We start from the raw sequence: 19,667 nt of genomic DNA, 5'->3' as shown, positions 1-19,667 counted from the left end.
ATTTATTAGATGTAATTTAGAGCTGATGCTATCTAGGAATTTGTTATAACTTCAACATATTTTCCTTCAAAATAAATTATATTTTGATTTTTGAAATTTTTGTTGATTTATAACTGTGTCGAAAAACTTGAATTTCAGAAGAGACTTTTAGTGTTCAATTAAATTACATTAAAGCCGCCCGCTTCAATGCTGATATCGTTAACTACTTTGCTTTACCTGTCATGTTTTATTGCTAGTACTCTTATTGATTTTCGTTTATCAACCGACATCACTCAACCAGGGTGACCACTTTGACCTAGAAAAAAAGTGACCTGTTCTTTTTATACGTAAAATAGCTATAGCATCCTAGTTGTCTCATAAAAAAGTGGATTTTTTGAACAGATTTTATTGGATTACTCATGAATGCAACAGTAAAATGTTTTAAAAAAACTTTAAAATGTTTAAGAAAAACTTTTAAAATGTTTAAAAAACACAAAAAAGTGACCAAGTGGTCACCCTGCACTTAACATCAAAATGATTCTCGCAGTTCTACACAATTTTTACTGATAAACACCTAGACTCAAAGTTCCTTCCCTCGCTGCGGTCAAAAAAAATACGCATCACGCATTCAGTAGCAGTGTTTTCTCAATTCAACAATGGCTTAGACTGCAAGATTAAGCTGTAAGATTTCGCAAAGGTGAAAAATTGAATTAGAATTGAAATATCTAAGCTATTTTACAACTTGCAAATGAAGGTATATGTATTTGATACTATTTTTCATTAAAACAACAATGCATCCACGACGACTGACCGTCCGAATAAAACATTAAAATTGAACGAACACTTCCAAAAAGTACAGAACACTACAGTTGCACAAAATTTCTCTCCAATTCTGATAAACTGTTTTTCTGGACCCCAAAGCTTTCAGTTGCTCCTTGATATCGCCGCAACACTCGAACAACACCTGCGTTTTCTTCGTTATAATTCAAACTTCTTAGTCCCGACTTCTTCGAGTACCCAAACTTCTGGCATTTTTGGTTTCTGTCCATGCAAAAGTTCACAGGCAGCGCGAAGTTCAGCAGAACCAAAACCGTGCAACCATTTTACATTCAGAGACCAGGAAAGCGAAAACTCGGTCTAAACTTGGGGCTGATCTCACTTCCGTGTATATCTCTTACAGCTTTCGAGGCACCGAGGAGACTTCCAATTCTGCACTGCCTGCATTGACTTCTTTTTTATTGTGTTCCTTGAAACTTTCAAATGAAGAGTAGCTAGCTAACTTAAAACTCGCGAACAAAACTGTGTAAATGACAATACAAATTCAAAATAGCATTCAGAGCACCATAATTTTTACACGCATTTTCTATTTCCAGCTCTCCGCAGCATACTTCAATCCATCACCGTTTCTAATCGACAATGCTTTCACTTGCTGCCTGCTGCTGATGCATGCGGTTGGTGCGTATGACTCATGACCGTTGGCTTTAAGCTCATACTAGGCTGGGCGCCAGTGGCGGTAGTTTCTAGAAGGTACAAGGCTGTCGCTGATGACGGGTCTATCGTATACGCAGTCGCGGATCCCTGCATCGAGGTCTTGCCAGGACCAACAGAGGGTGCTAAGATGTAGGATCCAGAGCCAGTTCCAGGAGCCCCGGTGATGGTTCCCAGACTCGTAGTTCCTATGAGTTGGTGAGATTGCGAGGGTGAATTGAGGAGTTGTGTGTGAGAATGGGGGTTATTATGGTTTAAAAGAGTCAGCGATGTTGCGCTGACTAAATTTGAGCTTGCAGGCGATCCCAATATAGAACGATTACTCGAATCTCCCGAGGGTCCAGGGCCGGCTAGAATAACCGTAGCTGGATGACTGATTCTACTACCTGCCATCTGCATATGGCTCTGTTGTTGCTTATCTAGGGTCTTATATCCACCAGAAGACGCATGTATCTGCTGCGAGGGTTGTTGCATGTACATATGGTTTATACTATTCTGCGCGTGTGGACTTCCGAGCACTATGTTGGAGAAGCTCTGCGTGTGTCCCGGAGGAACGACTGATTGCACCATGTGCTGCTGTTGTTTCGCGTAGGCAACGTGAAAAGATGACGGGTTATTTCCCACCTAAATTGCAAAAATTTAACTTTATGCAGAGGCGAAGCTGCACGTTCCTCATACACGCGATTAAACGCCATGAAGTAGCTTCAAAAAGACAGAAAAGAGTTTTGAAATAAAAGCGGGATCTGAAACGGGATCCAAAACACTAGCCACTCATTGAGCGAAGAACACATGCTATTAACTGCCAATAGTATGCAGCAAAAGTGTATTCCAAAATGAACACTACTTCATTCGAGTTGGATTGCGCGCTCATCAATTCTTCATGCTAGTAAAGCGTGATAGTTTTTACTGAAATTCTTATTTCCCAAATTTTACGTTTTCTTCTCACTTACCGGGCCGGGTAAATTTGTTCCTGAGTGGGTTAAAGTGTTCATGGAAAGACCATTATCCCCTCGGTCGATGAAAAACTGTTGCATTTTGGCCGCATTTACATTAGATGCCGAGATCGGCGAGACTAGAACTCCGTTCGGCGCGACTACAGAGCTGCTTTGATGCTGATCAGAGGCGAGGATGATTTCAGACGAGGCGCCCAGCGCATTAGGCACGTTTCCTATTCCCATTTTGGCCAATGACGACATTTTATTTCCGGGCGATCTGAAGTTTGCAGACGAGGGAGACAAAGCTACGTCTTGATGTCTTGCTGAAGCCTAAAGCACAAGAAAAATAATTATTTTGAAGAGCGAACAAAAAAACGGCTGGTGGTTCGAATCCCGCCGACGTATCTGCTCGTTCGGAGGAACTAAACATCAAACTATCGTCTTAACGATTTGCGAGGGTGTGTTAACAATCACTAGTCCACAAAAAAGTTTTTGAAAATCTTAATCGAAAGGCCAGTAGCTATGAAGCTCGCTTTCCTTTTTTAATAAAAAGTCTGAAAATAGCCTCAAGGGTAAAAAAATCATGCGATAATTCCAGCTGTCAAGATATATTTAATCATGCTTTGTGTTTTTGATAAATGTTATGCTTTGTTTTCTAAACGTATAATTTGAAAGAACTCATCAAATGGTTAAGACAAAATTTGAGACTTTTGAAAATACAAAGGCCACTATTTTATAGCCACGAATTCAACACCACAAAGATTAAACAACTTTTTTCTTTTGATTTTGATAAGCAAATAATTTATTGTTCAGTCCACAATTCAAATTCAGCATGATGTACTTGATTTTTTTTTGTAAATTCTTGATCGAACATTCTTGATCTAGAGTAAAAACACTGATATCAGAACTTTGATTCTTCTCATTAGTTTCTCAATCGAAATAAAATTCCTATGCGAAAATCAGTTAGCAATTTTTTTTGCAAAAATGCGGCTCTTTTCCACTTTGCACTGACTATTGAATTTCAATTTTGGAAAGCTACTTGTCTAGTTTTATGAAGTTTTGCATGGTTAAGATATCAATTATTGCGAACAGTTTTGTTCTTTGTACCTTATAACAAGAAATCACGCACTTAGCCATAATCGCATACATAAGTGTTAAGAACATGGAAAATTTGCATTGTAGAAGGAAAGGGAAAAACCAAAAAAAAAATTACTTGAATATTGAAATCGAACAATGGCTTCGTCTCAATGGCACTTGTGTTTGTATTTTGCATCCCTCCTCCTCCCCCTAAACCTCCCGATGCCCTCCTGCCCTGCATAGTCACGTGCAGACCCCCACCCCCTCCTCCGACCCCAGCAGTCAGTCCTGACTGGGGGTGAATGTTGGTGGCGATTCCAGCTAGAAGTGCCGAGTGTTGCACTCTTGGGTCAGTTGATGATGACACCTGTGCAGTACCCCCCTAATTAGTTAACGAAAACAAAAACATCAGATTGATGAACATATTAACAAATTGTACAAAACATAGGGGCCTAGGAAATTAGACGACAAGCAAATTAGACGACCGTAAAGAAACAGAATTTACGGACAACCAATATTTACTCAGCCAAAAAATAATTTAAGTCTGTAAACAAATTTCACGCAATTTGCACGCGAGTTATTGTTGAAATTCCGTTACTTTCTGATCGTCTTATTTCATAAATCCCCAAAATTTTTACTACTGATTTGTTGACAAATTGTCAACTTTCGACTTCATTGAATAAGCAGATTGTTGATGTTACCGAGGTTTAATTTTAAGGAACCTTTTATTATGGACAATTTCTGATGAAAACTAGTCCACTTTGATAAAGCATTCCCAACAGAAAATTGTCACTTTCGAAACTAGAAATCGATCACGTTTTCGCGACCCTTGCACCTTTGCTGTTCGATAGTGGAGTTTGCCTTCCTTTTAACAACGAAAATAAACTGAACTTAAAAGGAACTTCCAGCCGCGAAAAAATAAATTCGAGGCCTGAACAAAATTTAAGACAGAAAAAAATCAGTTCGAACTGTATAAGAGTCTGAATCACGTTCATCGACTCCTAAAAAACAATAATCAAGTTTCGCTCTTCAAAAAACCGAACTTAAGGTGACTACGCCTATCAACCATAAAACATTACCATTTTCAGCGAACAAAATTTTTTAAAAAAATCAAAATCCGAGTTGGTAAACTGACGACTGATAACAAGACGACTGTCAATTGATGTAAGAATTGTTCAAATCAGAAATAAATTCCATGCTTTGGAAATTCAGCTGATAAAAAATACGCAGACGAACAAGCAGACATTTTGTGGAGATTTTTGTGGCAAATCTAAGCCAATTTGAGAAGTCTGGAACATCATTCCACTTTTAAAACTTTTTTTGTAACTGAAGAGTGTAATTCTTATTGCAATAAACCAATGAATTACAATGCGAACATAAAATTAATTTAAATTTAAAGCGCCAAATTAAAAACGGCGTGCGAAATTACCGAATGCCATAACCACACATGGGCTTTAATTATTGAAAACCCATTCTTTCATTAACATGTAATCAATTAAAAAGCTGATACAGACAGCAAAATGAATAAAATGATAGCTTTGCATACTTTGAAGCAACTTCTGCACATTTTGAAGCAATTTTGGTGCAAGCCATTTCTCGTTAATATAATAGATCGTTACCTTATTTTTGACATATATGATCTAAACAAACTTAAATATTTATCTTTGAGAAATCCATGTCATCAGTTTTTCGGGCTTTTTCGCCACCTGCAAGTTTTTAGAAGTAAAATTATGGCTCTTTTCCAGTTTCCCACACCCCTCGGAAAATTTAAAATTAAGCTGTTTAAAAATTGTTCACACGGCATTTTGCATGCAAGAAATGTTGTAAGAATTTGTTCACGCTGACACGTTTTAATGCAGTTTATTTTGAGAAAAGACATTTTAAATTGATTTCCATATATTTAATTTCAGAAAAAAACCAAAAGGGGGACTGAAAAAGAGCCAAAATTATTGTTCACATGGTCCGATTGGTACGAAAATTGACATACAGACTAATTAGGCTATGACAAACATATTCGGTCTTCATAACCAACCTTGTAAAACCACTCGTTACACTAAAAAATTGATGCTCACCTGAGGTGGGAGGGTAGGTAGGGGGGGGGGGAGGGATGGGTTTCGCATTACAGCTTTGTAGAAAAAATTTCAAAATTCAGCCAATAAAAAACAAGGATAGCCGATTGCAGTGCAAGTAGCACAGAAAGTTCCGACCACAAAAACATCATTTTTTTGCTACGAACGATTGCAGTGCAAGAAGCACAGAAAGTTCCGACCACAAAAAACATCATTTTTTTGCAACGAACGATTGCAGTGCAAGTAGCACAGAAAGTTCCGACCACAAAAAACATCATTTTTTTGGCTACGAACGATTTGAACGAAAGCCTCGAAAACTCGGTAGTACCAGTAATATACGCATATCTGACAATGGTTTTCATTAAAAAGTTAATCGTCAAAAAATATCGTTAATTTATTTCAAATTTTTGTAGAGTTTTCAAATAGGTGCTAAAATAACCTTCAAACAATAAATATTGTGGAGTAAAAGTTAGTTTTTAGGTCTTTTTTGCGCATCATAAGCTTGCTCGCTCGCTTTGATAGCTCGAAATAAGAGCAAAAACTAAAAATTTTAAAACATAGCCAACTGACAGTTGGAAAAGAGTAATGAACGCAAGGAAACGAAACAAAACCGACTTTTGAATTTCGAAGGAAAAAATAGATGGCCTTAAAGCTCTTTAATAACATTTTCATTTTTTTTGCTAGGCTCGTGTAATAACATTTTTCTCAACACTGAGACAAATTATACCACAATTGACAACTGTGCAAGCTTTCCTTCAGCGACCAAAAATTTTTTACGAAAATAGCCGAGGGCAAAAAAGGGCATTTTTGTCGTCAGCTAATGAAATAATCTTTATCTTCAGCTAAGCATAGTGAAGCTTGCCATTTGACTTGCAAAATAACCTGATACGCTTATAATTATTTTGCCATTACGGGGCAGGGCTCTTTTCCAGTACCCCCTTTCAAATTCGATTTTGAAAAGCTTATTTAACGTTGTCATAATGCAATGAAATTTGGCTTTGTGAACAAATCGACAGCTGTGAACAGATTTGTTCTTCATACTTCACAGCGTAACATCACGCATTTAGCCGTAATAACACGTAAAACAAACATAAAACTAGGTATTTTGAAAGGGGGAAACTGGAAAAGAGCCGGAGGCAGGAGAAGCTATGGAAAAAATCGTCCATTATAATTTCAACTATTGTGACCTACCTGTTGAGGGGACGTTGGGAGGTGGTTGTGTTGCTGTTGGACATTGGGGATAACCGAGCCTGCGACAGCTGAAGAAGATACTCCAGCCGCAGTGTTCGTGCTCTCGTCGCTCATCTTCTTGAAGAACTTGTGACTGAGTGCATCTAGCGGTTTCAGTCTCTGCTTGGGGTCAAATTCTAACATGCGCAGAATCAGATCCTACAACACAAACTTATTCTGTTACAAGCAAAGAATGATTTTCTTTCGCCACTGAAGTCCTTTTTTGTTTTCATTTTTTTGAACCTGTTGCATTTTCGAACCCATTCCCCATTCATTTTTGAACCCGTTGCATTTTTCGAACCCATTCATTTTTGAAACCGTTGCATTTTTGAACCCGTTGCATTTTTGAACCTGTTGCATTTTTCGAACCCATTCATTTTTGAAACCGTTGCATTTTTGAACCCGTTGCATTTTGAACCTGTTGCATTTTTGAACCTGTTGCATTTTTCGAACTCATTCATTTTTGAACCCGTTGCATTTTCGAATCGAATCAAAAGAAAACACTATATAACAATTGAAACCACTCAAAATTTGACCAAATTGAACGCATATATCATGAAAAGATTTTTAAAAATAAGTCTGACCTGAAAGTTGGTGTAATCTGCTACAGAGTGTCCTGGCATGTCTTTCCTCCGACCCCCGGGACCCCCGGTCTCGACTCCCAACACATCGTGCAACTTTCTCGTGCCAGGCAACTTGTACTCCTTAATACACAAACGCAAAACATGAACTATTAAGACCAAATTGTAAAAGCTCATATTATAGAAGATACAGTTTACGAACATCGGAAAAATATCAATGCAATTATTTTCAAACCATTTGTGAAACATGCTACAGCAACATATGGATGTAAAGGATCTCGAAATGTTCATACTGAATGCAATAATTCTTCACCCGCTCCTAAATATGAACTGATTCTCGATCGATGATTTCATTCTTAATGACGTAACAGAAAGCAGTAAGTACCCTTTTGGTATTCGTGTTTCAATCCTCGGAAACATTATATAAATACATACGTATATAAAGATATAAATACATACGTATATGAGGGACTCGAACTATTAATATTGAATGCAATAGTTCTTCAAACGCTCGTAAAACTGAGCTGATTCTCGGTTGATGATGTAATACTTGATCAGAAAGTAAGAGTAAATACCTTTTTGTGGTCCTTGTGTTTCTTGTTCAGATGGTACAATCCATCCGGGTGCTGGTCGAAGTAGCGCTTCGCTTTAGTCCCCTGCTCTAGAAGATGTCGAGGTGGCAGACCCAACACTTCTATAATCTTGTTCATCTGGTCATACTGAAATGACAAAATTGTTTTATTTTTATTTCCACTAATTAAATGCATTAGTAAAACTATATTACAAACAATTTTATAACAACTATTACTACTAAACAACTAAATAAAAAATCAATTCTCGAAATCTAAGTACGGAGCACATTCCGGAGATCTCAAAACAATCCGAAAAGTCCACATTTTCTATCCATCAAAACCACATAGCATTACGTAATTGATTCTAAAATAACCACAATAACAGTTATATAAACAAGAATGCTTTTATTGCAATAGTCTATCAAATATTTTATTCACTTTTGCAAAAAAAAATTTGATAAAAGTTATCTTGACAAAAACTACCAAATACCATTGTTTTTGAAACAACGATAAAGCGGAGCTCCGAATTACTTGTGATAAATAAAATGCACCCTCGAATAAAATCTACTTCTCATTTTGATCAAATAAATCTTTTCGGCTGAATACTAACTTCGTTCTGTCCGGGGAACAGTGGTTCGCCCGTGTGCATCTCGACTAGTATGCAGCCTAATGACCAGGTGTCAATAGCTGTGTCGTAGTTCCGGATACCCAGCAGGATCTCGGGACTCCTGTAGAAGCGCGACTGGATGTACTGGAAACACTGAAATCACAGAACAAAAAGTTAATTTATATTCAAACTAGAAAGCCAAGTCACTAGAATCTGCTCTAAAAATATACTTTCATAGACCGTAATACAACGCCTCAAAGTTTGTGAAAAAAAATCATGCGTTCAAAAACTTTTAGGTTTAGACAATTGGAGAACATAAACTCGAATAGGTAGTAAGATTTAGATTTGAAAAAATTGTTGAGCCTAAAAGCATATAGTTTTTTTGAAAATGTTAGACCAAACAATGACTTTTAGGCCAGTCTATAAATGTAGAGCAAAAGGCCAGTCTAAACATAAGATAGATGTTTGCTACCCAATGCGAGAAAAAAGCCTTAGCATGACTTGGTACGCTATCTGTACACAATTATACTGAAATACAATAAGAAATCAGGTAACTACAAATTTTGTATGACCATGAACCATATTACGTACAAATTAAAAAAGAGCCAACAGACGGTTGGAAAAAAGTTAATGAACCCAAGTAATCATCCACGCCCGCTTAACTAACGACAAACACTATTGACGAATAAACATGCTACATATGCTCTTAAATTGCCAAAACAATTCAGCAAAAGTGGCACCAAATACAAATAGACACAATTTTGCAAGAAAAAATGTGAAATTTGCAAGAAAAAATTTGAAAGAAAAAAACGAAAAAAAAAACAGCATCAGCACCTATATATGAGTCTGAACTACGTTCATCGTCTCTTAATAACAGCTTATTGCATACAAATTTATAACAATACATTAGTCAATAAATTGTACAATTACAATATATTTCGGCTTGGGTGAGGACCAAAAGCATTACCCTGTCGCGCGGCGTCTCCATGGACAAAAACATAACCTAGACAAACTACTTAGATAAAATATAATCTTATATACAGAACCAAAAAAAGAAGCCAATTATTGCAAAAATATATAATTCTGTAAAAAAAAAGAAGAGGAATTACCTGCTGTCCAATTTGGCACGATGATCCGAAGTCTATGATTTTGATTGCGCTTCTCTTCGGGTTGCAGAGGAGAATATTTTCGGGCTTCAGGTCCGAGTGGATGACGGACAGACTAGGGGAGGAGAGGAAGAGGAGGGCTGTGAGCAGTTGGGTGGCGAACTTGCGAGTGAGGGTGAGGGAGACGCCGTGGAACTGGGTGTTCTTCAGTAGCTCGTACAGATTACAGGATAGCAGTTCGAACACGAGACAGAGGTGGTTGCGAAACACAAAGTGCCGCTTTAATGTCACTGCAAATACACACAAACAATATTCTTCGCTTCAAGCTGAACGAAAAAAAAAAAAACAAAATTTAAGAAAAATCACGAAAGTTTCAGCAGCAATTTTTTTGGCAAATTTTTGTGTCGGTATTATTGAATTGTTGCATAAAAGTGCTCTTGATTTCTCATTCAAATGAATTTTTATGAAATAAAATTACAGCGTATAATATTTCTTGTAACGCAGAGCACCCATATTTCTCAGTATTCAAAATGGACCTCGAAGACCAGCGTCAGAATAATCAGCACAAATACGAAATCTTTAGAGACAAATACAATTAGAAAACAAGCATAGCCGGTTATTGTGCAAGTAGCACAGAATGTTCCAACCATAGTCTTAAAAATACAAAAAAAAAGTGTTTTCAAATTAGTGTCGTTTTTTCTGCGTGGTGTGATTGAAAAGATCTGAACGAAAAATAGACCTTAAGCATATTCTACAGTCATAGTGAAATGATTACGTGGATTTTAACGATTATTTGTGGTACCTAATTTTGCGTGGAAAACAAAAAACTAAAACACACCTGGATACAAAATTCTTTCGCATTTTTCAAATGGTCGGAACAGTAAATAGAAAACATACTGGGATCAATTTAAATTTACCCCCACAAATAGATGAAGTAAAGATCCTCCACGCAAGCATAAAAATTGGATTAAATTTGCTAAGCATTGTGTATTAAATGCTCGATTTTGGATAACTTAAAAAACTAACGTAGAACCAATTTAGCATAGAGTCTAGTTAACCCCCCCCCCCCTAAACATCTTGGGGGAACTTGAACAGAAAGTGCAGTGTGACGTTACCTATGTAGTATTTATTAGACCTATCAGCTCTATTCATCATTTCCAGGAGTCGCACTTCGATCTGTGCCTGTTCCAGGAACATGCGCTTGTTTTTGATGATCTTAATAGCCACATACTCCTGCTCTAGTCTGTCGTATGCGCGCACAACCTGGCCGAACGAGCCTTTGCCGATTGAAGCTTCAATTTCGTATCGGTCCATCCATACCTGGATAAAGAAAAAAAACGAGTGTCTCCAAATATAGTTTTCTTGAACAGAAGACTCAGTCAAATTTAAATTCATAAACTTTGGACATACAGATATGCCTATCCCGATATTTAAAAAATTAAGCTCTTTTCGTTCCCCCACCTCTCATGGGTATCAATTTTATGATGTACAGAGTAGTTTCACAAGTTTAAGTACAAAGATTGAATATGTTTGTCTTTGCCAAATTGGTCTGCATGTCATAACCTTCGGACAATGCCAGCTAAAAAAAAATAACTTTAGAAAATTCGAATGTTTCGAAGGGGATGAAGGAGCCCATGATTCTGTATCAAAAAACAAAATAGGGGTGACAGAAGCCACAATACAAATTACGATGAACACAAAACTCGAAAAAGGCATAGCAAAAACTAATCGAATTTGACAATTTTGAAGTAGTACCTCATTGGGTTTCACGATGTAATCGCATTGGTCGTCATCAAAGCCGTCGTTATTCAGCCCCGTTTCGTATTTATTGCTAATGATAATATTGTTCATATGGGCACCCCCTGTTACGTTGTGGCTCTTCCGTTGCGAAGTGCTTGCGTGAGAAGTTTGAGCTACTGCAGCAGTATGTATATTAGTGGTTTCTTCGGTAGTTGTTGCAGGCGCTGCATGCTTATGTCGTTGTTTGTCGGCTTTCTTCTTGGCGTAATAGATCTGAAGCAAAGGAAACAGAAACTGCATGAGGTGAACTTATGCTTCTTTCGTTCGACTGATAAATCATTCGACCGCTGATGCATATGCATTCAGTATGAAAAAATATGTCGAAGTGACATCAGCCTTAATTTTAAAGTTGCCAATGCAACTTTGGGGTCTAAGCTTTCCAAAATTACTCAAAGCTCCATTTGTTATATATATAAGGAAATTTTAGTGCCTCTGAAGCCCTGAAAACCGCCACTGCATATTATGAAATACTTAAGCAATAAAATTACCTGCTCAAACAATTAATTAGAATGCTAATCAATGACCAACTAGTCAAATATCATCAGAAAGTTCACACAAACTAACCTCATTGATTAGTTTATAGGTTTTGATCAGGTCCACGCTCATTTTCCGCATAGGCGCATTTCTTGGGTCGCGGAAACTATTGGGGATTCTCGAGTTTAAATCTTGTATCTGCAAACAAAGTAATAAGTTCAACATCTAGGTTCCTCGACACATGCTGAATCAACTAGAAGACAATCTTACTTGTTGAAGTCGAAGTTCAAGCTGCTCCTGGGTCATTGTCGCTGGGTCATTCAATGTATCTTTGTTTGTTGAATAACTCCCTCCAGCTTCTCCGCCATCTCCATCCATTTCTGTCTGCAAAATTTATCATTTTTGTTAGCAAGTTTTTGGTCTGGGTATCAATTTCTCATTGTCCATCCGTATTAACTAAATATCATTGCTGATTAAAATGCGAAATCTCATAAACGATATTTCATAAACGAGGTTACAGTCAATATTCTAGAAATTTTCTAGTTACGGAAGAGTGAAGTATAACGTGGATTAAAGAAAAGAGTCAGATAGTTAGGAATCACCTGAGAAACCGAGGTTGGGAAACCGAGATTGTGAACACCTGCGAAAACTACAGACACCCTTTTAGGATAATTCCCCGGACAGGGTAGTTTCAGCTCAAACAATAAGTTAATAAATTTTGTATCTGATCATTCTCTTCAAAATCAAGAAAACGAGCATTATATGTCTTATATTGCTGCTGTCGGTGGAGAACATGGTTTATTTTGTACTTCACTTGAATTCAAGATATCGACTATTTTTCGACACAGCCAAATAGTAATAAAACACCAGAACCTTAGAAAAACTTCAGAGGCCATTTTGTCTTCTTCCTATTAACGAATAAAACGATTAGCATTAATCATGTGCCAAAAAACAAAGCAACGGCAAAAGTGGAAATTGATATAGAAATTGAGCAGGTAAGTTTCAAAAAAAAGCTTGGCATTCAGTTACAATTCGGACCTATTACCTTTAACTAAATTACAAAAGAGGCCCTTCCGTTTAGTTACGGCAAGCGCACAAGCTGGATAGGGCCATACCAGCGTTGAAAAAAGGCATATATATATCAGCAAGCTGTATCATTTAATCAATGGAGTAATAAATCTGCATTAAATGCATCGTCGCAATGTTAATTTATCTTAGCCGTCCTTCCTCTAGAAAAGCGCTAATGGAGTTGTCGCTAAATTGAACTTTGCGCAGCGATCTGCATCCCATTATACATAGTATAGAGCTCCTCAGGAGCCCGAAGCTTAATTTAGTTCTTATGTAAATTATCGATTCTGGATAGCTTTCTTGTCTTTTTTCACTTAGTTATTCGGTTAAACATTGCATCGTCCGCGTGACTGTTGGTCAGCGCAACCGGTGCATCCAAAAATTAACCGGCAGAAGCTACTCTGCTCTACGATTAAAATGCTTTTGTAACATTCCTCCAAATACTACACAGCGACGGAGCGTAAAAAAGTACCTATTAACGACTGGCAGGCGTCAGTTACCTTAATCCTACTTGTTTTTCACCGTCTCGACCTTGCCAGTTGATTTTCTGGTCTGTTTAGGGCTAAGTAAAAAGTTACTATTTTTAGGCCATCAGTCAAACGACTTTTGATCAGCTTTCGTTTACATGCGAACACAACCACATAGCTGAGTCTCGGATACTCAGACTACGTGATTGTCATTAAAAACACGGCTCGAACAACCTATTTTAATATGATTTTGTGTGACAGTTCTATATTAAACCCATTGGAGATGGATTGACCCTTTCCTCTTTCTAGCTACTCATATTCTAAAATATCAAACTACACCGGTGTTAATTTAAAGTTTCACGACATCCAAGTAGCTATACAGTCAGTTCTATACAGTCCCTCCACATAAAACAAGCTCTGGGGGACCAAGCCTCCGCTCCCGTAATCTTCCTGAGATAACGCTCTTATCTCTTCCAATTTGTGTCCCGGGAGGGTTCCGTGGAATATTCCTTCCCCACTGAAGCTTCCTTCTCCACTAATATCCGCTGATAAGGGTCTTATCGTGTGTTGTTGCCACGATAAGAAGCTTCGTATTTCTCGTCTCTTGTGCGACCGTTTTTCACACTATTTGGCGTTGTTTTTCTTTTTCGTAGTTTTTCGTCAAAATGGCCGCCTTTTTGTATTTCTGAGAAATATTCCCCTTCCGATCGAAATTTTGAAAATAAAAATTCTAGAATATTACCACCCTCCATCGCAATAATTTTTCTTTAATAAGGCCTTTATTCGTTCTTTCTCGTGTCGCCGGAAGGTTGCGCTGTGTCATCTGGCAGAATGGCACATTTGCTGATATTTGTTCTTCAGCGTTACGTGATATTTAAATGCGTCTTTATGCAGTTTTCACGATCTTTAGGCATGGGGTTGAAAATTTTCACATCAAAAAAAGCGCGGCTAAAACGCGAGCCCCAGAATCCATTTGCCTTAATGTCAACTCAAGCCTCATCTTCAGTTGTAATTGAATTGTTGACAAAGCTGTCGCCCTGCAACGGCTGAAGTTTCGGCTCATTCTCAACGTTCATGAGGTTGGCAATTGTGTCTCCAACTTCATTGTGTCTTATGTGGGTGTAATTGCCCTTTGGACAGTGTAGCGCATGTGTCAAGTTAAAGTTAGCACCACATGCACATGTGAGTGGGATTTTGGTCGGTTCCCATCCGTATCTTAAGTAAATACCATCTCTGAATTCTGATGTATTCTGGTTGAAGTCGTATCTGCTCAATGGTCAAGCGTTGAGCCAGTTAGAGGCTCCCTTTTCAGAGGCCAGGTCGATTGCGTATTTATCTGTTTCATCTAAGGAGTTAATGAGGTTTGTTTTCTTTCGAATTGTTCAATCAGTTTTCAATTAATTGATTTTCGTACATATTACTGTGTTTTTGCTGTAACAGGATCTTGAGATTCCAGTACTAGTGATGTTTTCTTATACAATTCCAGATAGCCTCCATGATCGGAAGGCAGCATGATGTTAAGGAGCCCGTTTTAAGCGGCAAGGAAGATATCTCACAAAACTGGGGGTTCAATGTGTCTTTCCCGACTAGTGTAACATTCGCCCGGAAGTACATATCGACGGAAAACAAAACTAGGTTCTAAAACGACTGGCTAGCGTCTAAACACAGCTCTACATTCTTTTCACCGTCTCTGCCAAAGCCAGTTCTTTTGTTGGTCTTTCTAACATTGGTTCGCTAAAAAAAAAGTTACTGTTTCCAGCTTCGATCAGAAAGATCTGATTAGTTAATTATTTGCAAAATAGTGAGCTCATGGTTGGGCCTCAGTATCCCCAGATCACGAGGCTACTCTTCAAATTAGGGCTCCTACTTATTTATTATATTATTAGTGTTTTCAATCATTAGATAAAAATCATCATATCCCTCAAAGATGGATCAACCCCTAGCTTGTCATGATCTGAAAACAAATTTGGATATTATTAATTCAATTCAGGACATCTCCAGGAAGCTAAAATTTTATAAAAATAAGGTTTAAATTATCTCCCGAGACTCTTCCGGATTCTGGAATCCGGAGAAATAACGTCTTTATTTTTTTCCGGAAGGCTGGACACGTCGTCCCAACACCCTTCCTGGTTCTCGTGAATTGCTTTGTAACAATTTTAGCGGCACAATTGTTACAACTCGATATGGTTTCTGACAATCCTATTCTTTCTTCAATCTCGATCAGTTTCACACTACTTCCGTTGTTGTGATTTTCGCTGAGAACTCTGTCGTTCTGTTTTCGCAGTTTCAGTTGGTGCGAAATATAAAAAAGTTACGTGTCGTTCACGTCTAAATCGAAATTTTAAAAATTAGCATGCTAGTCAAAACTAACCCCTCCTGATTCGTCTAATCGTTCAATTAGCGTCACTAATCCATAAAACCATTTATTCTCTCTGTCAGATGTTCCGAACAAAATGCGAACACGAAATTGCGTTTTGTCCATTCTGGCCGACTGTCACATACTCCCCGGACAGCCCGGTCAATGTCCTCATTGAGTCCTGTAGTCTTCTTCAAAATGTAACAGTGCCATCGAACAGAGTTTACAAAATGCATGAAATCACTTTTATCCACGTCAAATCGACTCAAAGCAAAATACAAATGGCATCAAACTACACTATTATAGCCTTCCAAATTCTTGGGTCGCGGAAACTATTGGGGATTCTCGAGTTTAAATCTTGTATCTGCAAACAAAGTAATAAGTTCAACATCTAGGTTCCTCGACACATGCTGAATCAACTAGAAGACAATCTTACTTGTTGAAGTCGAAGCTCAAGCTGCTCCTGGGTCATTGTCGCTGGGTCATTCAATGTATCTTTGTTTGTTGAATAACTCCCTCCAGCTTCTCCGCCATCTCCATCCATTTCTGTCTGCAAAATTTATCATTTTTGTTAGCAAGTTTTTGGTCTGGGTATCAATTTCTCATTGTCCATCCGTATTAACTAAATATCATTGCTGATTAAAATGCGAAATCTCATAAACGATATTTCATAAACGAGGTTACAGTCAATATTCTAGAAATTTTCTAGTTACGGAAGAGTGAAGTATAACGTGGATTAAAGAAAAGAGTCAGATAGTTAGGAATCACCTGAGAAACCGAGGTTGGGAAACCGAGATTGTGAACACCTGCGAAAACTACAGACACCCTTTTAGGATAATTCCCCGGACAGGGTAGTTTCAGCTCAAACAATAAGTTAATAAATTTTGTATCTGATCATTCTCTTCAAAATCAAGAAAACGAGCATTATATGTCTTATATTGCTGCTGTCGGTGGAGAACATGGTTTATTTTGTACTTCACTTGAATTCAAGATATCGACTATTTTTCGACACAGCCAAATAGTAATAAAACACCAGAACCTTAGAAAAACTTCAGAGGCCATTTTGTCTTCTTCCTATTAACGAATAAAACGATTAGCATTAATCATGTGCCAAAAAACAAAGCAACGGCAAAAGTGGAAATTGATATAGAAATTGAGCAGGTAAGTTTCAAAAAAAAGCTTGGCATTCAGTTACAATTCGGACCTATTACCTTTAACTAAATTACAAAAGAGGCCCTTCCGTTTAGTTACGGCAAGCGCACAAGCTGGATAGGGCCATACCAGCGTTGAAAAAAGGCATATATATATCAGCAAGCTGTATCATTTAATCAATGGAGTAATAAATCTGCATTAAATGCATCGTCGCAATGTTAATTTATCTTAGCCGTCCTTCCTCTAGAAAAGCGCTAATGGAGTTGTCGCTAAATTGAACTTTGCGCAGCGATCTGCATCCCATTATACATAGTATAGAGCTCCTCAGGAGCCCGAAGCTTAATTTAGTTCTTATGTAAATTATCGATTCTGGATAGCTTTCTTGTCTTTTTTCACTTAGTTATTCGGTTAAACATTGCATCGTCCGCGTGACTGTTGGTCAGCGCCACCGGTGCATCCAAAAATTAACCGGCAGAAGCTACTCTGCTCTACGATTAAAATGCTTTTGTAACATTCCTCCAAATACTACACAGCGACGGAGCGTAAAAAAGTACCTATTAACGACTGGCAGGCGTCAGTTACCTTAATCCTACTTGTTTTTCACCGTCTCGACCTTGCCAGTTGATTTTCTGGTCTGTTTAGGGCTAAGTAAAAAGTTACTATTTTTAGGCCATCAGTCAAACGACTTTTGATCAGCTTTCGTTTACATGCGAACACAACCACATAGCTGAGTCTCGGATACTCAGACTACGTGATTGTCATTAAAAACACGGCTCGAACAACCTATTTTAATATGATTTTGTGTGACAGTTCTATATTAAACCCATTGGAGATGGATTGACCCTTTCTTCTTTCTAGCTACTCATATTCTAAAATATCAAACTACACCGGTGTTAATTTAAAGTTTCACGACATCCAAGTAGCTATACAGTCAGTTCTATACAGTCCCTTCACATAAAACAAGCTCTGGGGGACCAAGCCTCCGCTCCCGTAATCTTCCTGAGATAACGCTCTTATCTCTTCCAATTTGTGTCCCGGGAGGGTTCCGTGGAATATTCCTTCCCCACTGAAGCTTCCTTCTCCACTAATATCCGCTGATAAGGGTCTTATCGTGTGTTGTTGCCACGATAAGAAGCTTCGTATTTCTCGTCTCTTGTGCGACCGTTTTTCACACTATTTGGCGTTGTTTTTCTTTTTCGTAGTTTTTCGTCAAAATGGCCGTCTTTTTGTATTTCTGAGAAATATTCCCCTTCCGATCGAAATTTTGAAAATAAAAATTCTAGAATATTACCACCCTCCATCGCAATAATTTTTCTTTAATAAGGCCTTTATTCGTTCTTTCTCGTGTCGCCGGAAGGTTGCGCTGTGTCATCTGGCAGAATGGCACATTTGCTGATATTTGTTCTTCAGCGTTACGTGATATTTAAATGCGTCTTTATGCAGTTTTCACGATCTTTAGGCATGGGGTTGAAAATTTTCACATCAAAAAAAGCGCGGCTAAAACGCGAGCCCCAGAATCCATTTGCCTTAATGTCAACTCAAGCCTCATCTTCAGTTGTAATTGAATTGTTGACAAAGCTGTCGCCCTGCAACGGCTGAAGTTTCGGCTCATTCTCAACGTTCATGAGGTTGGCAATTGTGTCTCCAACTTCATTGTGTCTTATGTGGGTGTAATTGCCCTTTGGACAGTGTAGCGCATGTGTCAAGTTAAAGTTAGCACCACATGCACATGTGAGTGGGATTTTGGTCGGTTCCCATCCGTATCTTAAGTAAATACCATCTCTGAATTCTGATGTATTCTGGTTGAAGTTGTATCTGCTCAATGGTCAAGCGTTGAGCCAGTTAGAGGCTCCCTTTTCAGAGGCCAGGTCGATTGCGTATTTATCTGTTTCATCTAAGGAGTTAATGAGGTTTGTTTTCTTTCGAATTGTTCAATCAGTTTTCAATTAATTGATTTTCGTACATATTACTGTGTTTTTGCTGTAACAGGATCTTGAGATTCCAGTACTAGTGATGTTTTCTTATACAATTCCAGATAGCCTCCATGATCGGAAGGCAGCATGATGTTAAGGAGCCCGTTTTAAGCGGCAAGGAAGATATCTCACAAAACTGGGGGTTCAATGTGTCTTTCCCGACTAGTGTAACATTCGCCCGGAAGTACATATCGACGGAAAACAAAACTAGGTTCTAAAACGACTGGCTAGCGTCTAAACACAGCTCTACATTCTTTTCACCGTCTCTGCCAAAGCCAGTTCTTTTGTTGGTCTTTCTAACATTGGTTCGCTAAAAAAACGTTACTGTTTCCAGCTTCGATCAGAAAGATCTGATTAGTTAATTATTTGCAAAATAGTGAGCTCATGGTTGGGCCTCAGTATCCCCAGATCACGAGGCTACTCTTCAAATTAGGGCTCCTACTTATTTATTATATTATTAGTGTTTTCAATCATTAGATAAAAATCATCATATCCCTCGAAGATGGATCAACCCCTAGCTTGTCATGATCTGAAAACAAATTTGGATATTATTAATTCAATTCAGGACATCTCCAGGAAGCTAAAATTTTATAAAAATAAGGTTTAAATTATCTCCCGAGACTCTTCCGGATTCTGGAATCCGGAGAAATAACGTCTTTATTTTTTTCCGGAAGGCTGGACACGTCGTCCCAACACCCTTCCTGGTTCTCGTGAATTGCTTTGTAACAATTTT

The 19,667-nt window shown here is 38.0% G+C and overlaps 1 protein-coding gene across 3 annotated transcripts; it reads right to left on the bottom strand.

Moving 5' to 3' along the window:
* Positions 1-715: 715 nt before the first annotated feature.
* Positions 716-12,298, bottom strand: LOC134853942 (dual specificity tyrosine-phosphorylation-regulated kinase 1A-like). Of its 3 annotated transcripts, XM_063869941.1 has the most exons (13): positions 12,189-12,298; positions 12,009-12,116; positions 11,400-11,657; positions 10,760-10,964; positions 9,648-9,934; positions 8,542-8,691; positions 7,935-8,078; positions 7,363-7,482; positions 6,740-6,937; positions 5,099-5,119; positions 3,616-3,846; positions 2,418-2,732; positions 716-2,091 (listed from the first exon to the last, which is right to left on the bottom strand). In XM_063869941.1, exons 1-13 carry the CDS (start codon positions 12,294-12,296, stop codon positions 1,402-1,404), a joined length of 2,835 nt encoding a protein of 944 aa, XP_063726011.1. In that variant the 5' UTR covers positions 12,297-12,298; the 3' UTR covers positions 716-1,401. The 3 variants fall into 3 exon arrangements, with proteins under 3 accessions (XP_063726011.1, XP_063726012.1, XP_063726013.1); XM_063869942.1 differs by lacking the exon at positions 5,099-5,119 and having other exon boundaries at positions 3,616-3,861; XM_063869943.1 differs by lacking the exon at positions 5,099-5,119.
* Between the last annotated feature and the right edge of the window lie 7,369 nt (positions 12,299-19,667).

Source organism: Symsagittifera roscoffensis, chromosome 9, assembly GCF_963678635.1.
Source record: "Symsagittifera roscoffensis chromosome 9, txSymRosc1.1, whole genome shotgun sequence".
Classification (NCBI taxonomy): Eukaryota; Metazoa; Xenacoelomorpha; order Acoela; family Convolutidae; genus Symsagittifera; species Symsagittifera roscoffensis.
Note: the sequence above shows the minus strand (reverse complement) of the source record. Positions and strands in the feature narration are given on the sequence as shown.